The sequence below is a fragment of the Chanos chanos genome, chromosome 1 (assembly GCF_902362185.1).
Source record: "Chanos chanos chromosome 1, fChaCha1.1, whole genome shotgun sequence".
NCBI classification, from domain to species: domain Eukaryota; kingdom Metazoa; phylum Chordata; class Actinopteri; order Gonorynchiformes; family Chanidae; genus Chanos; species Chanos chanos.
In genome coordinates this window covers 18,594,984-18,616,131 of record NC_044495.1, presented here as the reverse complement: position 1 = coordinate 18,616,131, position 21,148 = coordinate 18,594,984, and the positions used below count along the sequence as shown (strand labels likewise).

The window sequence follows — 21,148 nt, the reverse complement described above, 5'->3', positions numbered from 1 at the left end:
TGACAAATCTTTATTTAGTCCTGGCCCGAGAAGGTAAGAGACCACATCACCTGCCAGGATCACACATCACTGCGAGACTATAGCTAAACCTGACATTTTAAAAAAGCATTCGATATTTTGCTATCAGAACTAGATTGATTTATACTTTGTTAGAGAGGCTGTGTGTGCTAGACTGAGATCATTCATACAAAAAATTAATAATAATAATAATAATTTTTAATAGTACTGATTTTATTGCACATATTAAATTTGTCCATATCTAATATCATGTCTCTGATCTTTATTGTCAAACTCTGCTAAATTCGAACAATTCCTGCTTCTTTCTCTTTGTTGCAACTGCGTTGCACTAACTGTAAAGATTTCTCAACTTCCCTCAGATCTAAATTAAAACTAAATGTTATTTATGTATTACTCTTCCGTAAGTTTCTAATTAGACCATTAAATGAATTAAATCATCCGTATTCAACGGTAATAACGATAACAGATCATTAAATGAAATTAATTAACATGAGGAAATAAGCACTACTCCTTTATTGCGAGTGGCACATATGTCAATGCAGACTACCAGTTAACACCCACACACCTCATGTAAAGAGGGATCCGAAGTGTTAAAGTAACCAAATGACAGACTAGGCTGAAGTTTCAGGCTGCGACACAAAGCTGAAACAGAAAGTATGCTGAGGGCAATTAGAGAGTTGGGCGCTGGTCTGTGCCAGCTGTACATTTCCATATTCATTCAGCTGACATTTGCAGAAGAAGCTTCGACGCTACGACCTTAACCTGACTGACTCAGGTCTCTCCAACTTCAAATGAATTGACTTCCAGCAAAACCGAGAAGCGAAATGCCAAGACCGGTCATTTGCACAGCAGAGTCCTGCGCTGTTTCTGGAAACAGAGATGAAGAAGTGTGCTGGGGACCCAGCACTGACGGCTGAAATAAATAAAACATGTTCCAATCTTCGACAGGCGGATTCCTGCCACCGCGGCTGCTGAGTCAGGACTCCTCCTGTTTTCTGTCAATCCGTTCCATTAGGGAGTAAACACTGTATGTTTTGATGCAGCCCAAATGTTAAATGGCACAACTGCTTTGTAATAGTGCACATCAGCATAGTAAACTATTCTGGTGCTGATTTGTGACTGAAAATGTTTGACCTTAAAATAGCTGATGCATGTATTTGATAGTTTGATATAAATGTCATGGATAATATATGCTGTTAAATGCACTGTCAGTATTGTGCATTTGTTTGAAGGACAATGTTATGGAAAGGACTGGTGGGTTACCTATCAGACTCCTGTTGTCTCTCAGTCTAGAGTTCCTCTTTTCCTGCTCCTCACTCACTGATTTCCACTGAAGCTTCATCCTGAAATATTCATCTCTTCATGTGAGAAGAGGGAGAAGAAGGAGAGAGGAAGTGGGATGGCTAGGTAAAAAAAAATTGCTTTTGGTAGCTTCATTCCAAATGATATCTTATGATACCTCAAAATCACAACGAGAAGAGCAAACATTCAGTAATGATGTGACTCTCCATAAACAAACAAACAAACAATAATAAAAAAAAAAAATTCAAATGAAGTTCCTCTTGCAAACATGGCATGAAAGTAAGCTGAGTGCAGAGAATAAATGCAAGACCCAGTAGATCTTCATGCAAACCTAATGGGGCAGGGGACTTGATTTAGCACAATCAGTTTAAAGATGACACACCCATGTCCCGGTGAGAAGGCGGTGAGTCCTAAAGCACTGGATGGGAGAAGGGACAGGGCGACTTGACTCTGTGTGAAACGGCGGTGCTGAGCGGATAATTAAGGCACAGTGGCATGCTACTCACTCATATTTGTGAGCCCTGTCCAGATGGAGCCACTCAGCAGTAAATTATTTTTAGAGAGATGATAAAGCAATCGTTGGGCGGACGTTATGAACACTTCACTGTGTTGTAATGGAGGCGGCTAGCAGACAGCCTTGCAGGTGAAATAAAGGCGGGCGTCTGTATGATTTGGTAGTCTAACTAATGCAGTTCGGTTTTGCTGTGAGAAATATGATGAAATGCATCTATCTGGCTTGTTTTTCAAATTCAAACAGGCAAAAAACATATGCTCCCTGCTTTTGTAAGAAGGGTGGAAAATATGGCGGTCTAATAGACCTAGCAGAGAGCAATGTTTACCTTATAAAATCTAACTGTTTACTCTACCTGAGAGCATTATGCAGCCAGTGCCAAGCAAATAAGACTAACTTAATTCATGTTATGTGTGTGTGACCTGATGTAGGCTGCTGGCTAACAGTTGCTGGAATCCATCTAGGCAATAAGACCACAATGTGGTTTCAAGCCAGATTTTACATTACTCCAATGGTCAATGTCTGGAGTTTCACAGTTCACAAAGTTCAAGGCTGTCTATTGCTTATATTAGTAAAATCTTCAGACTGCATTAAAACTTTCAGACAGATTAGTGCTAAGATCTAAAACATAGCATTCATAATTCAAAAATCATTTATATGACATTAAATATAATATGTTTGAGTCCTGCAGTGTGCAAGATGCCTACGTCTTCGTTCTCTGCAGACTCTCTCTCTCCTTGTGTGTGCTGTCCCATGGGAAATAGCCCAGGAGAAACTTCCAGGCCTCCTTCCTCACAGCGTGACACAGGCCCTACGGGACAAACATCAGGATTTCAACAATTCATTTCAGATCACTACCACCCTAATCCTGCCAAATGATACAGCAACTCATTTCTCTTCAATTAAATTTTTATTTACACAGCACTTTTACACTGTCACACGGCAGCTTTATAAAAACCCCGAAAATAGGTCCCTAGTGAACATTTGATTTGTCACCTAAGGTGACAGTGGCAAGGACAAATTGCCTGAGACTATAAATATGGAAAACACCTTGAGAGGCACCGGAACTGAAAGGGGTGAGCCAAAGCCCTCTCCATTGGTGCTGAGTAATCAGAGAGGTTGTTAGAACTACTGGTCTATTCCTGGTGCCAACGTACCCATGAGGCTAGAAGGAAAGGAGATGTGGGCACATCCTCAGGATGGACCACTACACATCCATACATATGTGCGTGTTTGATTTTAATGACATTTTTACACCCACCACTGTCGTCGTGTCACGTCATCTTTCTCAACGCCCACCTTTCCCGTGAATGTCTTGACATGTATCACCACCATTCTCTAACGCCCTCTGTCATGTAAGTCATAGTTTTACACGCCCACACCCTGGCTGAGGTGGGTACTACTGTATAAATAAGGACAGAGAAACTGTGATCTCAATTTAATCCCACAATTCCAACTCCCACCTCAGCTCTCAAGTTCAATACCTTTCTTTTGTTTGTTGAGACATACAACATACTGCTCTACAAACAAAACACTGTGTCTTTGAAGCAGCCGCAGCCCCCAGATCTCAGGACATGTATATGGAGAGAGACATCTGATTCTCACTTTAATGACTCCTCTCTGATTCAGCACCAAGGCCAGAGCAGCACACAGACACAGAGTAATACTGAAGAGGCTACTGAGAGGTTTGTACTGTGTGTTTGAAAATAGGCATGGCACTCCCAGAGGTGTAACCTATTTTGAAGACCAAAGGAAACACAGCATCTAGGATGGATCTCTGTAAGCCTACCGTACGTAACTGACAGAGAAGATCAGAAATGTATTTCACTTTTACAAACTCAGATTATTACCATAGCTAAAACAGAAGGAAATGATGATGAGGACACACGGTGCCACAGACGTGATGCACCACTCTGACACAGCAACCCTGCTAAACATCGAGTGAATTTGTTACGCTTAGCACTTGCCTCGTGGTGGTGGTGTGAAGTGTACATTTACTCTGGTGTTGAGGCGGGGCTGACGAATGATGACAGATTTTAGTCCAGTTTCTGCAGGATATTTCTGCATGTTGTATTTATTCCACTGACGTGATGATAGGCGACAATGTAAAAATATCAATGTGTTAAGTTCAATATTCTGCAGAAAGTGCTGGAGTTTTCAGGAGAAACTTTGACTGAAGCTGACAGGTGTAGGCAATCAAGAGATAACCTTGCGAATGTGTGAGGAGGGCTAATAACCAGTTCTAATTTTCATATGGATGGTAAATCTCCCCTGACAGTCAGTGCATATGAGCCAGCTAAATGTGAGTGGGTGAGGTGACGGAGGTGAGCGAGTTTCCTGTCTAAAAACTGCTGCTACCTGTCAGAGTATACATTTGAATCATTTCTTGGTAAGATTATTTTTTTGTCAGGTTAGTCTAGCGATTTTCATGTGTTTATTGCACTGTTCTTGGTTCTTACTTATCAAAAAATCTACGCAGTTGAACCCAAGTTTTACAGCGTGTCACACTAAACATTTTTCAGAAACCGCTTTCATATCATTTTTTCTGCTTTTTACACTCATACATACACAAAACTAATCCATATTTCATTCTAAGTCTGATACATTTGATAAATGACAGTGATCAGCTCTGTGTCCCAATGTTAAGGCCACACATATGACAAGGTGGTTCTTACCCCCTTGAAGATTTTCTGCTTCAGATGCTGAATGGTTTTCATGCGCCCCTCTGAATCCATGTGCTTTGCCCAATCCTCCACCCACACAGGCTCCCCTCGCTCCACCTCTGGCCTCAAGCCTAGATCAATCTACAACAGCAATATGTACACACACCACATTAATATTACACCATACAGCTCTGTCTAGGATTTCCACAGTGGGTCACACTGCATGTGTGAGTGTGTGTGTGGGTGTGTGTGCTAAGGGCACTGACATCACCATCACCTTTTATAAACAGCCAAAAAAACGAAAAAGAAAAGCAGAGAAAGGGAGGGAATGAGTGTGAGAGAGATAATCAGAGAGAGAATGACAGGTAGCGTACACTTTCAATTCTCATCAATATGGCTGAATAGTTACAGCAAATCTATAGCTGCCTGCAATAGTCTTTGAGTCTGATACGGAGGCACCGCCAACCAGTGTCAGCGAGAGCATCTATGTATCTGTATCAGCTCACAGTCAGTGAAAGAGCCCACCACACGCAGCACGGGTTTCCATGGGGACCGCAGCCGATAACAGGGAGGGGGAAACTAAATAGGAGTCAATAATTCATGGGCTGAGTGATAAGTAGGGATGCCAGCTCAGAACCAATACACAAGATAGCACAGCTCTTTTGTTAGGCGATCAGAGGGAAAACTGCAACTCAAACAACATTTTTCCCCGGCGGGGTGGGCTTCTTTAGTGCTAAAGCATCCCACAAAGTGCGTTCCATCTAATCAAAAGGCCCTGTCTGAAAACAAATTGGACATTTCTCAGAGTTTGATGCTGGCACTTCATTCAGATTCTTCATAATAATATTTGTGGTATTGATTTTTGTTGTTTTCTACCCATTTCTGCAAACTAATAAAGTCAAGAGGCAGGGAGGTTAATACAATTGAAATCAAATTATAAAACGAGAGCAGTATATTTTGACTGTAAGTATTGCAGCCATATTGCTGGCACAAATCAACTCATTTCAGCTCTCAGATATGATGTTGCTCAGTGCGGAATGTGTATTTGCTCATTGATGTTTCTTTTTTCACTTATTATAATTCAGAGCATCCGCTTTAGCAGTCTGTGTACAGTGATGACAAGAACGGAGCTCCGTTACGCCTCTCACTGCCAGCTTCAACTGCGAGAAAACTGACAACTCTCTCCCCTCCACATCCAAAGGGAAATAAATGGATGATAAATTCAGTCTAGTCTCATCTCTGCATTTCTTATTGTACAATGTGCAATTAGGGTGTTCTTTTTACCTAAACACTAATTAACATAAACTATGGATTCATTTAGTTACCCACAAGAGGAATTATCTGAAATTTGTATGTGCACAAGTTTACTGAACACACTGTTGCTAAAAGGCAACTCTTTTTCATCAAGGTTAAGCCATTTTTTGTCACTCCAGAATTCTCTTGTTCAATTTCATGTCTCAGTAGATTGAGTTCTGTTCCCGTACCTGTTCCTCCTCAGCAGCTAAGTGTAGTGTCATACGTAACATAGGCCCTTACTTAAACAGCTATCACTACTCACAGAGCGGTTACCACAGCAACACACAAAGGAGAGGGTTGTTTCCAATTAAAACACAGATCCACAGGAATTACACAGGAATGGGTGACTAAAACTGGAAGAGAAGATAACCATTTGTTGGGCTCTTGTGCATTCACAGCTTATCAACTTGTGTGTCTATGTTTGTGTGTGTGTGTGTGCGTGGGTGTGCGTGCGTGTGCACGTGTGTGTCTGTGACGGACCAAACTGATGTGTGTGCACTCAAGCATGACTCTTCATGGTTCCTAACCCCGCTGCATGATAGGTCCTCAGGTACAGCCTTTGAAAACTGATGAAAAGATTAAATTTAGCATTTAAAAGGCAAGACATCGCATCGGGAGCCTTTGACCACATTCTTTGATCTGTGCAGTATTTGAGCTCCGGTAACTGGGCATACTGGGTGCACTTTCTCAATCAATCTCTCTCTTTCTTGTTTTCCTTCCCTTCTAATCCTCAGCCTCTTTTTTGTCTGCTGGGTTTTCTGGACAGAACTCACCCTGGTGATGACCTCAAAGCCAGGCTCCTCCTGCTGGTTGATCTCCAGGCCTGGGATGACCTCGCTGAGGATGTCGGCCACCTCCTCAGCTGGCCGCTCCTGCTGCTCCACCTCTGCTCCCTTAAATGCGTCAAAGAGGTAGTTGGTCACTTTGGAGAAGCCCCCTAGTGTGGTGGTGTAAGGGTCCTTCCGAAACTTCTGCAGGGAGTTGAGTAAAAGTGAAGGAGGTGTACTGTTTAAATTGAATGGTGATGCAGTTAACACACTCTCCAATGTAATCTAAGGCAAGAAATTCTGGCCAATTCAAGTTACACTCGCTTTGATGGGTTCATCTAGGATATGAAAGCACCGTACAAACTGATACGAAGCTATAGGCCCTTGAAAATCATTCATTAAGGATAATGAATTAAGTTCTGATATACAAGATCAAAATAAATGTTTCTTCTGAATAACTCTTTGATTAAAAAAAATCAGACAGGTTTCTACAAAAAAGATTTCTTCATTCACTAGTGTCAACCTCAATTTTCATACACTTAGTGGATGGCAAAATTCTAAAGGACAAAAGCTTTGATTTACTCCATGGTTTTGAAGTGCAGAAAACTGCTCTCAAGTACTTTCCATTAAAAGGACCATGTACTACGTACCACAGCAACAACTTTTTCATGCAAAATCATGTGTTCATTTTTTCAGGAATTAAAAGGCTTGACAAAACCTGCTCTACTTTTCAAAAACTCAAACAGGAAAGTCTGACTGTCAGCCTAAAATATATTACTCTTTTCAGAATATTTGAACACCTTTACTTTTGAAATGCTCCATAAAGCCCATGAAATCAAAGCCTTTGCAAGAGAACCAATTTCTTTCGCACTACGATCATTTTTTCCCTCTCTTTTTGTTAACAGGAATAGTGACGTGGCCATTCATCTTTGCAATTGGATTTTTGAGTCGCATTAGAAAACAATATTCCTGCACCACTGACCTCTCCATGCGAAGGCCAGCAAATGTTATTAGCAAGTCAAGGATCATTAACCTCCTCCCTGACTCCACGCATCTCTAAATGATTCCTGTAATAGTGCGAGAGCTAAGCCGGCTTCCTAGTGCTTAACGATAATGAGGACCCCGGCTCATGCTAATAGCACGCTATCGCTGCCGTTCGATTTTCAAAGGCCTTATTGCAACATGGGCTGGCCATTACGCTGCCTGAGTGCATTGCCTCCTCCATTAAAAAAGTGTCACTTCATCTGAAAGAAGTGCAAGCAAACAATGACTCCAGAGTCATAACTGGCAGACTGTTATGTTACATTCCTGAGCGAGAAGATGCCTGGATACTCGCGGTCCAAAGCCACGATTCAGAAAAACATCTGACTCTCATACTCTTAACAAAGTGAAATTTCTCAACGCTGTTTTGTCCATGCAATGTTAATTATCAGAGGGATGAATCACTGTCTGACCTACAATACTGTGAGCTGGGGGATCTGTTTGTTTATTGCCTAATCTGCATATCCTTTTTATAATTCATAAATGAACATATCACAGCAACCATCAACCGTTTGCACTGGGGGCTCCAACACTCTGAGCCAGTGTCCGATAAGCACGACGGATAGAAAATAAACAGGAACAGGAAGGCCACAACAACGCCTGGGCAGAGCTCTCGCACCTTTTCACTGAGACCAGAAAAAAAAAGAGCTAAAGTGTTCACACTGTAATAATACACCCATCAAAATATCAATATCTTACGCTTGAAACAGTGAAAATATTTGAGTGTTTTGTGTTTTCTGAAATTTCTTACTAGCTCCTGATTTAGCTGAACGTCATCAGATCAAACAACAACACAACAATCAATGGAATGTGCGTGCAAATGGGTTATAAAATGGTATTTAAATGTCAAATTTAATCAGATGTGAAAGACATCTGATTAGACAGTGTCAACAACAATGTGTTGCTTTCAATCAACACAATATAACATACAACTGACTATTACTTCAGGCATAACGGTTTCACTTACATCTCCTGATGTTCTGGGTAATGCTAAAGTACTTAGCTCAGATATTAAGAGGAGGAAAGCAGAAGTGAAAACTGAACAGGCTGTAGTTAACACTCACTTGCATGCAATATGAGATGTGCCACGCTCTTAAATGTTTCGTAGCACCAAACCTGTTCTCAGGCAACCACTGTCTTTTGTCCTTACCTTTCTTACACTATGTCTTTGCAAACAGGTAACAGCCAAAGTAAAGGAAATGCCAACACATTGTCTGTTAATAAGGCTTTAGGCTGCCACCACCCACCACAATGACTTTGATTGAGATTTTGCAAATGCATGAAGCTCTGCTGGAGCAAAATGGCATCAATCTTCTCCGTGGAACTCCTTCGTGTGCTCTTTATTTGATACTGTGCTTGGAACCACACCAGAATCCCCAATAAACTATTTAGTGGTCACCAGTGCGTAGTGGGACTTGAAAGAAACCACTCTTATATACATAGAAATGCTCTTCCACAGGATGAAGGCTTTTATTCAGTGTCTCTGTTTTTATCAACATCACAGTTTGATAACACTTGACCTTACTTGCTGAGGTCCTTCCCTAAAACCTCCATCCTAACATCACCTTAGCATTGTTTCTGATAAAGTACTAGCAGGTAGAGCAATCAAAGAGGCTTTTGCATTCCACAAGTTTATGGACTTGACAGAATCGAATAAATGTTACTGATCTGAACAAACATTACGAGACTTAAATTCGCAACAATTGTTCGACCAAACCACTGCAGATCGTGCATAATGTTTTCAAAGCAATATTAAGTATGTGACTCTTTGACAGTGTGGTGTCTGTGAAGGTTTCATTTTTGAATTTATAAAGTAGAAAGTGGAGATCTCTGTAGAGGAAGATACCCACCTGAACAAGGCCAAAGGTAGTGTCATCCAGCAGATTCTCAAAGGACTGTGAAAGTGCTTTGTTAGGGTGACTGACCTGCAGGCAGGACTTATCAAAGGCAGACCTGCGCAAAGACACACAGGAGCAAAACATGAGCTGCCCAGCCAGAGTCAACATACTGCAGATCAGAGCTTAGCCTCTGCAAAAAAAAAAAAAAATAGTGTTTTTATTCAGACATCCATTAAAAACACAGCGAAGCCCGCACGCACGTGCACACACACACACACGCACTCACACTCACACACTACGAATGACAGATTCACAAATCCACAATGGTTTGGAACACAGTACATAGTTTTATAGTCTTCCTGGAATAAGTCATTTGAAATTCAGATTCCTTTTATTTCTTAGAATTCTATTTGCATCTTCCACAAAAACAAATATGCACATCCAAGTGGTTTCTCTGCCCAGCCATTACATTTTATTTGAGAGATGTTAAGTTGCCAAAATAACAATGTTTTGACAGCTGTTCCAAACCCCAGCACTATTGGCATCAAACAAAGTACAAATAACTGGAGGTCTTGAAGCTAATAACATGCTGTTTGATGTTATCTGCTACATAGAGCTCTCTGTCTTCTGCTGGTCAGAATTACCTCCTAAAGGATTTAGAGAACATACCAAATCTTGAACATAACCCCGCTCAGTTATTTACTGAGAAAGTTAATACTCAATAACAGACCCAGTTACTGACAGGCCCACTTCAAAGCTATCATACTGTGTTTCTCTTTAAAAATACTAAACTTCTGGGTTTGAATTTAGATCGACGTGCAAGTTAATGTCATGTTTAGGCATTCCAACAACAAAGTCATTCTGAGTGCAGAGGCTTTTAACTTTGCCTTTATCTGTCCAGGAAAGCTCCGTTACACTGGGGAAGAGAGCAGGGATATTATGCCACTCTATGCTTAGGGCAATGCTTTGGGTTAAATGCCTTCCTCAAAAGCACAACAGTACAGTTCTAAACCGTGGATATGGACCAGTAGAACTCCAGTTCATCCCTTAGTGCCTAATTAAGTCTTTAAACCAACAAGTCTCTTGTTTCAAGTCAACAGCCCTAAATTGTGGGTTTCCTGCCACTTATTCCAAACACTCTATCAACTATAACGCCCCACCCAATTTCAGATATTCATATTAGCTTCATAAAAAAATCCTATTCTCATTTTTCCTCTCATGCAATTCCCATTGGAAGAGTTTAGAGCCTCCAGGCCTCCCCTTTCAACCTGCTGTAAAATACAGAGGAGACAACAAAGAAAGAGAAAAGAGCACCAAAAGTGGAGCAGAATTCCCATCTCATAGGCGCACAGCTCAAAGTGCCTTTTCATGCCCGAACAGATGCAAGCCCAGCATTTTCAGAGAGGTGAACTGGCACAGAGAAGGAGCTGCCACAAGTGGCTAGCAGCAAACGTCCGAGCATGGGTTGACAGGGCACGATTCACCGGCAACTATCTCATTAGAGGTGGGAACAGATGTACCGTTGCCCGCCATTCCCACCAACCTCCATCAGAAGGAGTGCACTATTGTGCTATTATACGTAATTTCAGATCTCATAGAGCAGGCAGCGGGAAATCATCTTAAAAAAGGAAACACAACAAAAGAGAGAGAGAAAGAGCGAGAGAGAGAGAGAGAGAGAGAGAGAGAAAGAGAGATTTTAAATGCCTATTATGCCCTTCCCCCTCCATAAGCCAGGAGATGAGGGGCAGAGGGTTATGCCATTGGTTGGTTGTGCCAGAGCGAGAGGGTGGCTGTCTCTCCTGCAAAGCACCAAACATTAGCATACAAATAACGCTAAATCAAAATCCAGTCATTTCAGAGAGGGAGACTCATTAATAATAGGGTGATAGCACAGAATGAAATGTCTATAAGCGATAAAGCCATGGTGAGAGCTGCAGCATGCCAATGGAGCACTCACCATTATTAAACAGGCCAAAGAGCCCGCTGGAGGCTAGTCGGCTGGATGTTAAAAGTGCCTGAAACCATGTATACAGACCTTTCTCCTACAAACACACATGGCTGATTGGGGGAGAAAGAGATTAAACCAATAATAGGGCGTGTAATGATGGTGGTAGTCTGCAAGGCTAACTCAGCATGCAGTGTTGGCTTCATAAGTCCCCATGGGATGAAAAACCAAGTGTCTTAGTTGAAGAACATCACTGGTAATGGCAATGAACATTCCCCCATATAGAGGGTTTCTTCTACTATGATGCTCTAGCTGGATGTGGATAAAAAGGCCAACTGGTTGTCAAGTAAAATAAACCAAGTCCTGTTTTCTCTAAAGCAAAGACACAGGAACAGTGGACTTATTATACAGAAAAGATTCTGCTACTGTCTGAGCTCCTAGGGATTGTGCATGATGTCATACAGTTATGGAGACTGTTGACTTTTAAATTGGTGTGTGACTGTAAGACGTTCAACAGCTCTTAAAGCGATTCATATACTGTATATCTTTTAGGCTATAGACTATCTTTTAGACTTGCTGCTGCAAGTAAAAAGTAGTTACAAATGAGTGTATATGAGGTATAAATGATTCTAATAATACATGAAAGAAACAAGTATCATTATTTAGGAGGAGGAAAAAAGAATAAATAAATTGAAAGAACTTAAAGAGTTCCCAAACATTTCAAAAGAGCAGTGCTTCTGAACTACATCTTCTGTGCTGAACCGTTTTCTGCACGAAGGCTCTGAAGTACCCTCTGCTGGGGGAAAAAAGATGTTGCATCATTCTCCACCCTCCCAGGGCAACCCAGTTCCTGCTAAGATCAATCCCTCTAAAAATTCCCTCTCTGACTTAGTCGCAGCATGCAACCTCACCTGGCAGCAAACAGGAGCGGAAGTGAAACCCTACTTTAAATGGCAGGTTTCCCCCATCCTGGAGGCAGAGTACTGGACCAGCTGTCAGCTCTGCCCTTTTAAAAAAGAGATGTAGCTGGATCCTTTCCTTTCATTTCCCTTATTTCTTCCTGACTCTATTTCTCTATCAAGTATGCCATGCAATCACACCCCTCGCCAACCAATCTTCTGCTTTTACCCAGGCAGCTCTATTCAGAACTTGAGACCCCTCAGTTTTTGTTACTGTTTATTGTGCTCTTCCACTCTGAGAGGGGGTTATCTGTAACCAAGATGGCTTTAGAGAACCATCAAGTCAAAGAGATTCCCACAGCAGACACACGAAAGGGACACATGAAAGGAGAGGTTTTCGTGTGCTCGCTTTGAAGTGTTTTTTCCTAGGTAAGGTTTCTCCATAATTCCTGTATGTGACTGAATTGGGTAAATATGTATGGACATTATGGAGAAAGCCTGAATGTAAGACGGTATACTTGCTCACTGTGTGATTCCTATAGCGTTCCTTCTAGATTTTTTTTTTTCAGCTTCTCGCAGCAACCTACAAGCTACATGGGAAATTAGTCTTCATCTGCTGGAAACTTCTTAAGAGAGTTAAATTCACATTTACTCACATTAACATTTCAAGCTCAAAGGGCAATAGTCTGTAACGAGCTCTTTTCAGATGGGCAGGATAATGTGCTTTTTTAAATTTATGATTTCCTTGTAAATTTGTAAAATAAATATTTCATTTTTTAACGAATGTGATCTGACAATGTAGACCAATACAATTTCCCTGAATGAAATGACAGGGGCATGTACTTTTTAAAAGCATTTGTCGTGCTCTCATCTAAGTGCAAATTTAAACATCATCATTACAGAGGAAACCAATTAAACCAGCTAATCAGAGACATCACTACACTGCTATATTATAGATTCAACAAGCGTAGATGTGTCATTTAGGATGCACAGAATTATTTTTGTTGTTTAAGCTACACAGAACAGTCCATTAGCCGGCATGAACTATCACTTCTCTTTGAATTACTGGCAGAAAGTTTCAAAATTTATTGAGACCTACTGAGGAACTTTGCTAACAACTTGCGGTTGTCAGACAGTATGACAGCCATTCATTTGTCAAACACCACAGGTGTTCAGGAGAGTACTTCTGCTTGTCAAAACAAATCACATGAAAAACATAAGATCAACATCCCCAAAACAAGATCCCCTTGGGTGTGAAATTTGTCACCTACTGTGCATGTACTTCCTGTATAGTTATACATTCTATAATACATCACAGGAAACTCAGAATGGTGCGCTTTGGGGATGCAAGATGTTTTTTCAATAGCATAACCTGCAGTCTTAGGAGAGATACTGTGAAACAGAGTAAAATTTAAGGCTATGTTTAAATATTCAATCTAGAAATATCCCCCTTAAGTTGAACAGTATCATTTTGGCCAGAGTTATGGTTTGTGGTGTACATACTCGGTGAGAATGACAAATCTCCTCAAGCAGTCCAGGAAGGCCTCACTGCCGCCTTGGTGAAAGTGGAGCTCAGGGAGCGTGCTATCATCTTTAAGGCAGGGGATCAGATAGGACCAGCCCTCCTTCTTTACTTTGATGGACAGCAGGTCATTCAAACTGAAACTGAACGCTCTCCTGTTCCTCGTTGGCAAATGGTTGGAAGCACCTGAGGAATGTAAATCTGTGAACATGGCTTTCAAACACGTGAACAAACACACGCATAATTCTCGTACACATAATGCAGGCCATAAGGGTTTCAAATACCTAACTCAACCTTGGATGGGTTTATAGTGGATTAATATTACAATCCCAAATCTACAGGCCTCGTAGAGGACTGAAAGCTCGATGGAGGTTATGGCGAGACGAGTCGGAGGGAGGTTCCATAATGAAAGGTGACACATTCGCCATGTTAGAAGTCATTCTCGATGTAGGGCCCAAAGAGTAATTCCTTTTAATTTGACTGGCTTGACATTTAAAGGCCTTGAGAGTAAGCAGTTGCAGGGAAGCTGATTAATACACAGAGGCCTGCCTGAGACTGATTATAGCCTGATTTGTACCTTGGGAAAAATTGAAGCAATTAGTCTTTTCCTGAATTAATCTTGTGTCACCCAAGCAATACCCTCTGTTAGTCCAACAGAGGACACGCCGCTTTCAGCACAGCTAAAGAAGAACTTTTTTATCACTGTTTATTTTTGGTCTGATTTGTTTTCAACACTACACAATGAAAAGGTCAGCCAGAAACATGAATGCAGAATCATGGATTAAGGGGATCCACGCGAGAAAAATGGTTATTACAACCTTATTAAACAATGAAGGTGTAATATCAGACAGATAATCTGATCAGCATCTCATGTAAACTGTTAGGCAGGTCAAAATCCTTAAAGCTACCTGTGATGGCGGGGGAGGACATGGTCTCCCCATTGATCATTGGTTTCTTTCTGAAGTAGACAGCATTGAGCATATCCCACTCAGTCTCACTGCTGTGCTGCCGGTCCAGTGGCTGAAGGGCTCTGTCTGGCTGGCTCCACTCCACTACCGAGCTGGAGTCCTTGAAAAACACAACAAAGCACATCATTGCCAGGCACCCATCGCTTAGACTGCTGAGCTCACTTAAGGTTTAGCACATTTCACATCTGCAGTAGGTTTCAGCATAGGGCTTTGAGCCAATGCAAACATCCTGAGTTCAAAAGAAATTCAGCTCTGAAACCTTGACATGAGTGAAAATAGAACTGGATTCAAAAACAGAATCTCATGTGTTCAGTCCATTTTACAATGATCTAATGCTATGTCGCTTTGTAGTTACAAAACTGTGCATTGTCGAGTTATTTTCTAAAGCGAGTCTTTTTTTGTTGTTGCTGTTCCTTGTTGTACTTTTGTGTTGTTTTTGTATTGTTATTGTTTGTTGCTGAACAACTAACTTTGCCTGCGCAGAGCATGCTGGCCAGATCATCTTCCAAAGGTTTGTACTCCACAAATATCTCTCCATCCTGGTGGGAAAAGAAAGAGTAGTGGTTTAATCGACCACAGCAGACAAATAATACATATTTGAAGGGGAAAATTCAGAAGAAATTACTCATAACCCCAGTATAACAAACCATCCAGCCACCAAAAGTATTCCGTAATGAGAGCTCTTTATTCCTTTTATTCAAAATAGAAATGGCATTACTGTAATAAAGACGTTATTACTCACCTTGTCAATCACCCGTAAACACCCTGATGTAAGAGAATCCTGATCTTCATTCCCCTCTGTGTTAGTGTGTATGAAAATGCCCTCATGATCATATAATACCTACGAGGTGAAAAGATGACAGAGTTGGGCATACTGGTTGTAGCACTATAGTACAGTGGTTGGCAGGCATTCTCAGACTATACTGTGCATAAGTGCTATGTTTAAACAAAACCACAAGAGAGCACTGTTCAGATTTCAGAAATTCTCTCCAAATCACCATCCTCTTAATAGTACTTTCTTATATTAGCTTATTTCAGTACCTTTTAGGAGCGTTTTTTTAACAAATGGTCAAATCCAGGCTCATCCGCTACCACTTCAAACTAAGTCCAGACTTTTAGTTTGTCACAGGGATATGTTACTTTCTTGATGGGTTCAACATATCACATAGCCTAACCTGCGTCCTGCACGGACTTTAAGTTTCGAAAAGCGAAAACAATTTGGGCCACTTCCTTACCGTTCCAAAAAGACATACATTGTCTATCACTATCACTCTCATAGGTTATTTACGCAAACCTCCTGACTATCTCTGTTTTGTCAAGAAGAAACTGTGTAACCTGACGTGTGAGACGTGACTAGAATGTGAAACCGGATGAGATGAACGAATAAATATTGAACTTATACTACTAGGTATAGAACAGAACGTGGTGAAATTATTATAAAATCCATATGTCCGCCTTATAAAATCTGCTGTCTAACTTTTAAAGCGTCCGAAAACTTCTTGGGCAAAGAATTCCATAGCCCCTGTCAAATGACATTCGACCTGCTTCTTTCAACTGCTGAAGCAATTTGTGGTGAAATGCGCCTGCTATTTTACGTTTGCTTGCCAGGTTCAATACGGGCCATTTTAGAAGTAGTTAAAATCCATTGTGCGTTAACAGCAGCCAGAGTAACCTTGGTGATGTGTAAATTTCTAAACTCTTAAAAGTATGGGTCGTTTGGCTCGATACAGAGTACACGCACTTCGCCTGAATATCGCACTGAAGTAATTCAGACAATTAGCCGAAGCAGCAGGCTAGCTTGAAACGGTGTCTATTCGCGTTGTCCACTTTCTGCTCTGCTCAAAATTCTCACCTTTTACACTACAAAGAAGCTGAACTGCTATCTTCGACACAAATTGAGTTTGTTACAATCAAATAATACTACATTATCACTACCTTCACATCTGTTGAAGCCGCCATGTCGCTAGGAACGTTCTCTGTTTACAATGACGTAGAATTCACGTGCTACGCGGTGCTTTGTTCAAAAGACGACAGAGGAAACGACAAAGTTTTTTATTTGGAAAGTGTTCTTTCTGTATATCTAACACCAAATGTGCTTAACGTTCACATGGATTTTGTGAAGGGATATGTTACAATGTGTAAGAAAAAGAGACATCAGCTGAGGGAGACAGCTCAGGGAAAACAAGGTGTTTACTTGTGGTAAGCCATTGCTCATGGGCTCTCGTTTGTGCATTATGTCAAAAGCTGAAGTCATTTTAAATGTTTACAACCACGATGTACGCAGTTCAGCGAAGACACAGGAGGCTTTCATTGGTTATTTTGTGGTGGTACTTAAAATCACTTTTCATAAAATTTTCCAGGCTTTAACATGAGGAAAGTGATATCTGTAAATTGTTGATCAACGTATCTGAAGAATTCATGTGCCCTTTAGTTTCAGTTTGTGCTACCCACTTTTATTTAGTAGTTAGTTTGTCTTAAAATGCATGGCTAGAAGACTAACTGCTAATTTGTATGCATCATAATTTAACTGGTTTATGACACCTTTGAATGCATTAGCAGAAACATCATGAGATGCATTTGAACTTAAAGGTGGACTGGTGTGACAGCGAAATACAATTCAAGTCACAAAACTGGTTTGAACAGTATAATAGCCCCATCTGATGGGTAAAAACAGTATTACAAATGGACTGCTAAAAAGTCCGAAGTTGTCCAATTATACTTGGTTAACGTTTCTTCAGTATCTGCACTGTGAACAACAGGCGTGTATTACGCTTCACGTATTATTTTATTTTGTCTTGTTCATGAAGGAACTTTCTTTAAACGAAATTATGGCTGTAGTCTTTATTCATCATTTGCATCATCTATGCCAAGTTTGGCTCACTTCCTGAAAGATACAACCAAAGAGACTCAAGCACCAACTTATGAAACACTCGCCCTTTATTTTTAAGCGTCAAGTTGAGTTCCAGGCACTCATTCCCCTCCCTCTCCCTGCAGCAGAACAGCTCCTAAGCTAACTCAGGCACGTCTTTCTGCAGGATGCATGGCTGCCAGAAGTCTGAACATTGCAGTATAGTGTCAGCACAAAGTGGCCCCCTGAAGTCTTGGAAAGCATGGTCATATTCATCAGTCCAAAGCATGCTATTCAGAGCCAAGCTCCTGGTGAGATCTTTACGACAGAAGCTATTGAGATGAACTCTGTGGGCCACCTAATTAAACTAAGCTGGCTGGTTGTAATGATATAGTCTAAAGGGAGCGCTAAATGCTGTGTGCTCCTTTGCCTCTTTAGCCTATTACCTGCCAGTACCTTCTGCAATGGACAAGGGTTGGAATTAACTCAGCCTTTCCTGACCTCCCAGGTAGGTCAACCGTTTTAGCACGGTGTATGGATTATTCTGTCCTTTTTAGGAACGAGTTCAGTCAGGCCGCACCATTTAGTGGTGGAGTTACTAACCATATTCAGAAATGGCACGGTCTCCGACTATTCCGTGAGCAAAGAAAGAAGACAGTCAGTGATGCATTTATGTTTCTGTCTCTTTGGACCATCTGTCCTCTGATACATACTTCTCAAAGTGCTGTACCCTGGCTGTTCTCAGAAGAGCTCTGGGTATTGCTCTGATGGCTTTAGGTGGTCCAAATCTACAGCTTAGGTGTGACAATATCTTTTAGGGGTTGATGTAGAAAATATTAGTCTCTTGTTTCTCCGGCACGTAGATATTGCATGTGATTTCATGTACAGCATGTTCAGCGGCCAACAACTTTCTCTTTTGGCTGTAATAGCATCACCTCCTGGCCCGACATAAAGGTCCAGTTGTCAGGCCCTTGAGTCGTGCATCTTCTCCTGGATCATTGATACAAAGTGCACTGTAGTCTTGCTCTGCTCTCTTGGGCCTTCACAGAGCTCCAGCTGAACAAGTGGTCTCTTACCCACTGACTATTACCTGTTGGCTATCTGTTTGCAGACGACTAACACATACTTATTTACAGTTTATCCCCTCCCTAACTATCTAGCTGTGTGTAAGAAATATGAAAGCTGGTGTAGTGACCTTTTGCCACCACTTTGATGACTGACTGAGAGTACTGATTCCTTTACTGACTGTCCTTGCCATGCAGCAACAAAAAAGGAATGTCCAGAAGTAAAAGTAGGGTGAGCTCAAAATTAGAGGGTTTATTCCAGGTTTGGGGCTTACAACAAAATGGAGACCATGAAAACAAGTTAAATAAATCTAAATAATAAGATAAAGGGTATTGGAAGTATAAAGGTGGGTACATGACGGCAGCACAGCAAGACACAGACGCAAGAAGCTGTTGCCTCCCATCAACCACACCTGGCCCTCTCCTGGGCAGGTATTTTATCATCCCCCTGGGACCTTTACTCTCCAGGCATGTAGAGGGTGAAATAAAGATTCACAACAATAGGTTCATTATGGCTCTAACAGCAGGTCTCCACATTAAGGACTGTTAAATCATTGCAGTTTAAGTCAATCAGAATTTGACAGAGATCTTGTGGCTCAGCGATTGGGATGATATGATTTTGAGAACAAAGGGGGTGAGTTTGTAATGATTATGTCACATAATGATAGAGCCTGTTCAAGTAGCAGCAACAGTTGAAGACACACTTTATTGCTAAGTTTTATTTATTTATTTATTTATTTATTTATTTATTTATTTTTTGGACATGGGGACATGGCCAAGGGGACACTTCGGAACTGTTCAAGAACTATTTCTCTACTGTTGTTAAAGATGACGAGGAAGGCAGCGAAAAACAGGACTTTCACTTGTCAAGATTTCATTTGGATTTACCGTGAGCTAGAGATATGAATGGTGGGTTTTCTCTATTTCTTTGTTTTTCATTCAGAAGCACCTGTTTTCAGACCCAGTGACCTCAAACATATTACCATTGATCTGAAAAAGGAGTCAGTCAAAGACTTGTGTACGACATTTTGAGTTGAGCTATAAAAGGACTCTTTCACAGATTGTATGATATAGTAGTCTAGGGATTCTCAGTGTATCTAAGAGTGTTTTTTTAAGAACATGTATTATTTGGTTGTTGTTGTTCATTGTTTGTTTGTTTGTTTTTGCTACTGTAATTGTGATGTATATCTGTGAGAAGGTGAGTTGACTTTGTGAACACAACAAGAGCTGATGGTAATAGTGACCCTAAAATTGTCTATATGTTGTGTGATGCCTGAAGGTTTCAGACACCAGAGCGTTTCAGTATTTCGAAAGGTTTGTATTATTCACATCTTAGTACTTTTCTCTTCTATATATGGAAGACTTCTATTTTACTAAGAAGTGCAGGTGTTAATTTGATTTAATCCTCCTTGCTATTCTATCTTTCTTTTCTTATTATTTAATTATTATAAATTCAGCCTATCTGTTATTTCAGCTTTGCAAGTCTGAGCATTTGTCTTCAAGTAGCCTATATGGCCATGGAGTAAGAGCCAGTATTGGGTGGAGAGTGCAGATGTTCATAGGTTACTCCTCTCCATGACATTAGATGACACTCATAACAAGTCTTACAGAACTCTGTGTTGAGCAAAGACAAAGTCAAATGACTTGGACTTCTAGCCATTGTTTCATGGTTGCCAAAACACATCAGCCATGGAAAAGAATATGCAAATATGCCTGAGTGAGCCCGGAATAGCCACAGACCCAACATTTCTCTCAGTGTGGTAAATAATTCTCCATCATGTACTTCTCATCCTCAAGAGAGTCTCTTATTTGACTCCACCTACCACAATACTCAGCATAGATAAGCACTGAGCATCATTAAAAATCTGTCGTTAAACTAACTCTCTCCATCTCTGTCCATTTCCTTTCTGTACCCTGACTCATGATGTTCAGAGTTTCTCTGGGACATTGAACATTGGGTTCATGTAACCACATTGTAGGTCTTTGTCTACAGGACCAAATCCACCAAAACGAGAGGATCTTGACCTGAGACAACCAGGAAACGCAACTGGATCATTAAAAGTGATTGATCATTAAAAGTGAGTTAAATGTCTACAGTAGGGTATATCCATATACATTCCTGTACACACCAATGCCTTACTGCTTACTGCTGCTGCCATCCCTCCCTTTTCACCTCAGTCTGTGCACTGCCAGGGCATGGTAAAGCTTAAACTGCCATAACATTCACAAAGACCTGGACCAAGAGCAATGAAGCACTGTCCTCTGAATACAGTGAGTGCAGTCAGGACACAAAACAGGTCTTCATTGGTTTTACTTTTCTGGCAAGACAGGGTGGTTTAATATGTCCCACTTGCCCTCAATGGAAACACCTGACCTCCTTTTGTGTGCTTATTGTTGATATCTGCACACAACCAAAACCCAAACCTGACTCTTTTCTGAGCATAGATGAAGGTTTCAGCCAACATA

The 21,148-nt window shown here is 41.0% G+C and overlaps 1 protein-coding gene across 3 annotated transcripts in view; it reads right to left on the bottom strand.

The window, feature by feature from the left end:
- Nucleotides 1–20,841, bottom strand: part of LOC115813723 (TBC1 domain family member 15-like) — a 28,266-nt gene extending 7,425 nt beyond the window's left edge. The window contains exons 1-11 of one of the 3 annotated variants that reach the window (XM_030776317.1): nucleotides 20,818–20,841; nucleotides 15,513–15,611; nucleotides 15,241–15,309; nucleotides 14,737–14,870; nucleotides 13,784–13,987; nucleotides 9,407–9,551; nucleotides 6,830–6,838; nucleotides 6,564–6,761; nucleotides 4,507–4,635; nucleotides 2,539–2,642; nucleotides 1,282–1,376 (exon numbers count right to left, since the gene is read on the bottom strand). In XM_030776317.1, coding sequence (XP_030632177.1) covers nucleotides 1,282–1,376; nucleotides 2,539–2,642; nucleotides 4,507–4,635; nucleotides 6,564–6,761; nucleotides 6,830–6,838; nucleotides 9,407–9,551; nucleotides 13,784–13,987; nucleotides 14,737–14,870; nucleotides 15,241–15,309; nucleotides 15,513–15,611; nucleotides 20,818–20,841 — 1,210 coding nt within the window. Of the gene's footprint in view, nucleotides 1–1,281; nucleotides 1,377–2,538; nucleotides 2,643–4,506; nucleotides 4,636–6,563; nucleotides 6,762–6,829; nucleotides 6,839–9,406; nucleotides 9,552–13,783; nucleotides 13,989–14,710; nucleotides 14,871–15,240; nucleotides 15,310–15,512; nucleotides 15,612–16,705; nucleotides 16,730–20,817 lie in introns of those variants that run through there. The other 2 variants (XM_030776326.1, XM_030776306.1) reach the window with 2 other exon arrangements.
- Nucleotides 20,842–21,148: the final 307 nt, after the last annotated feature.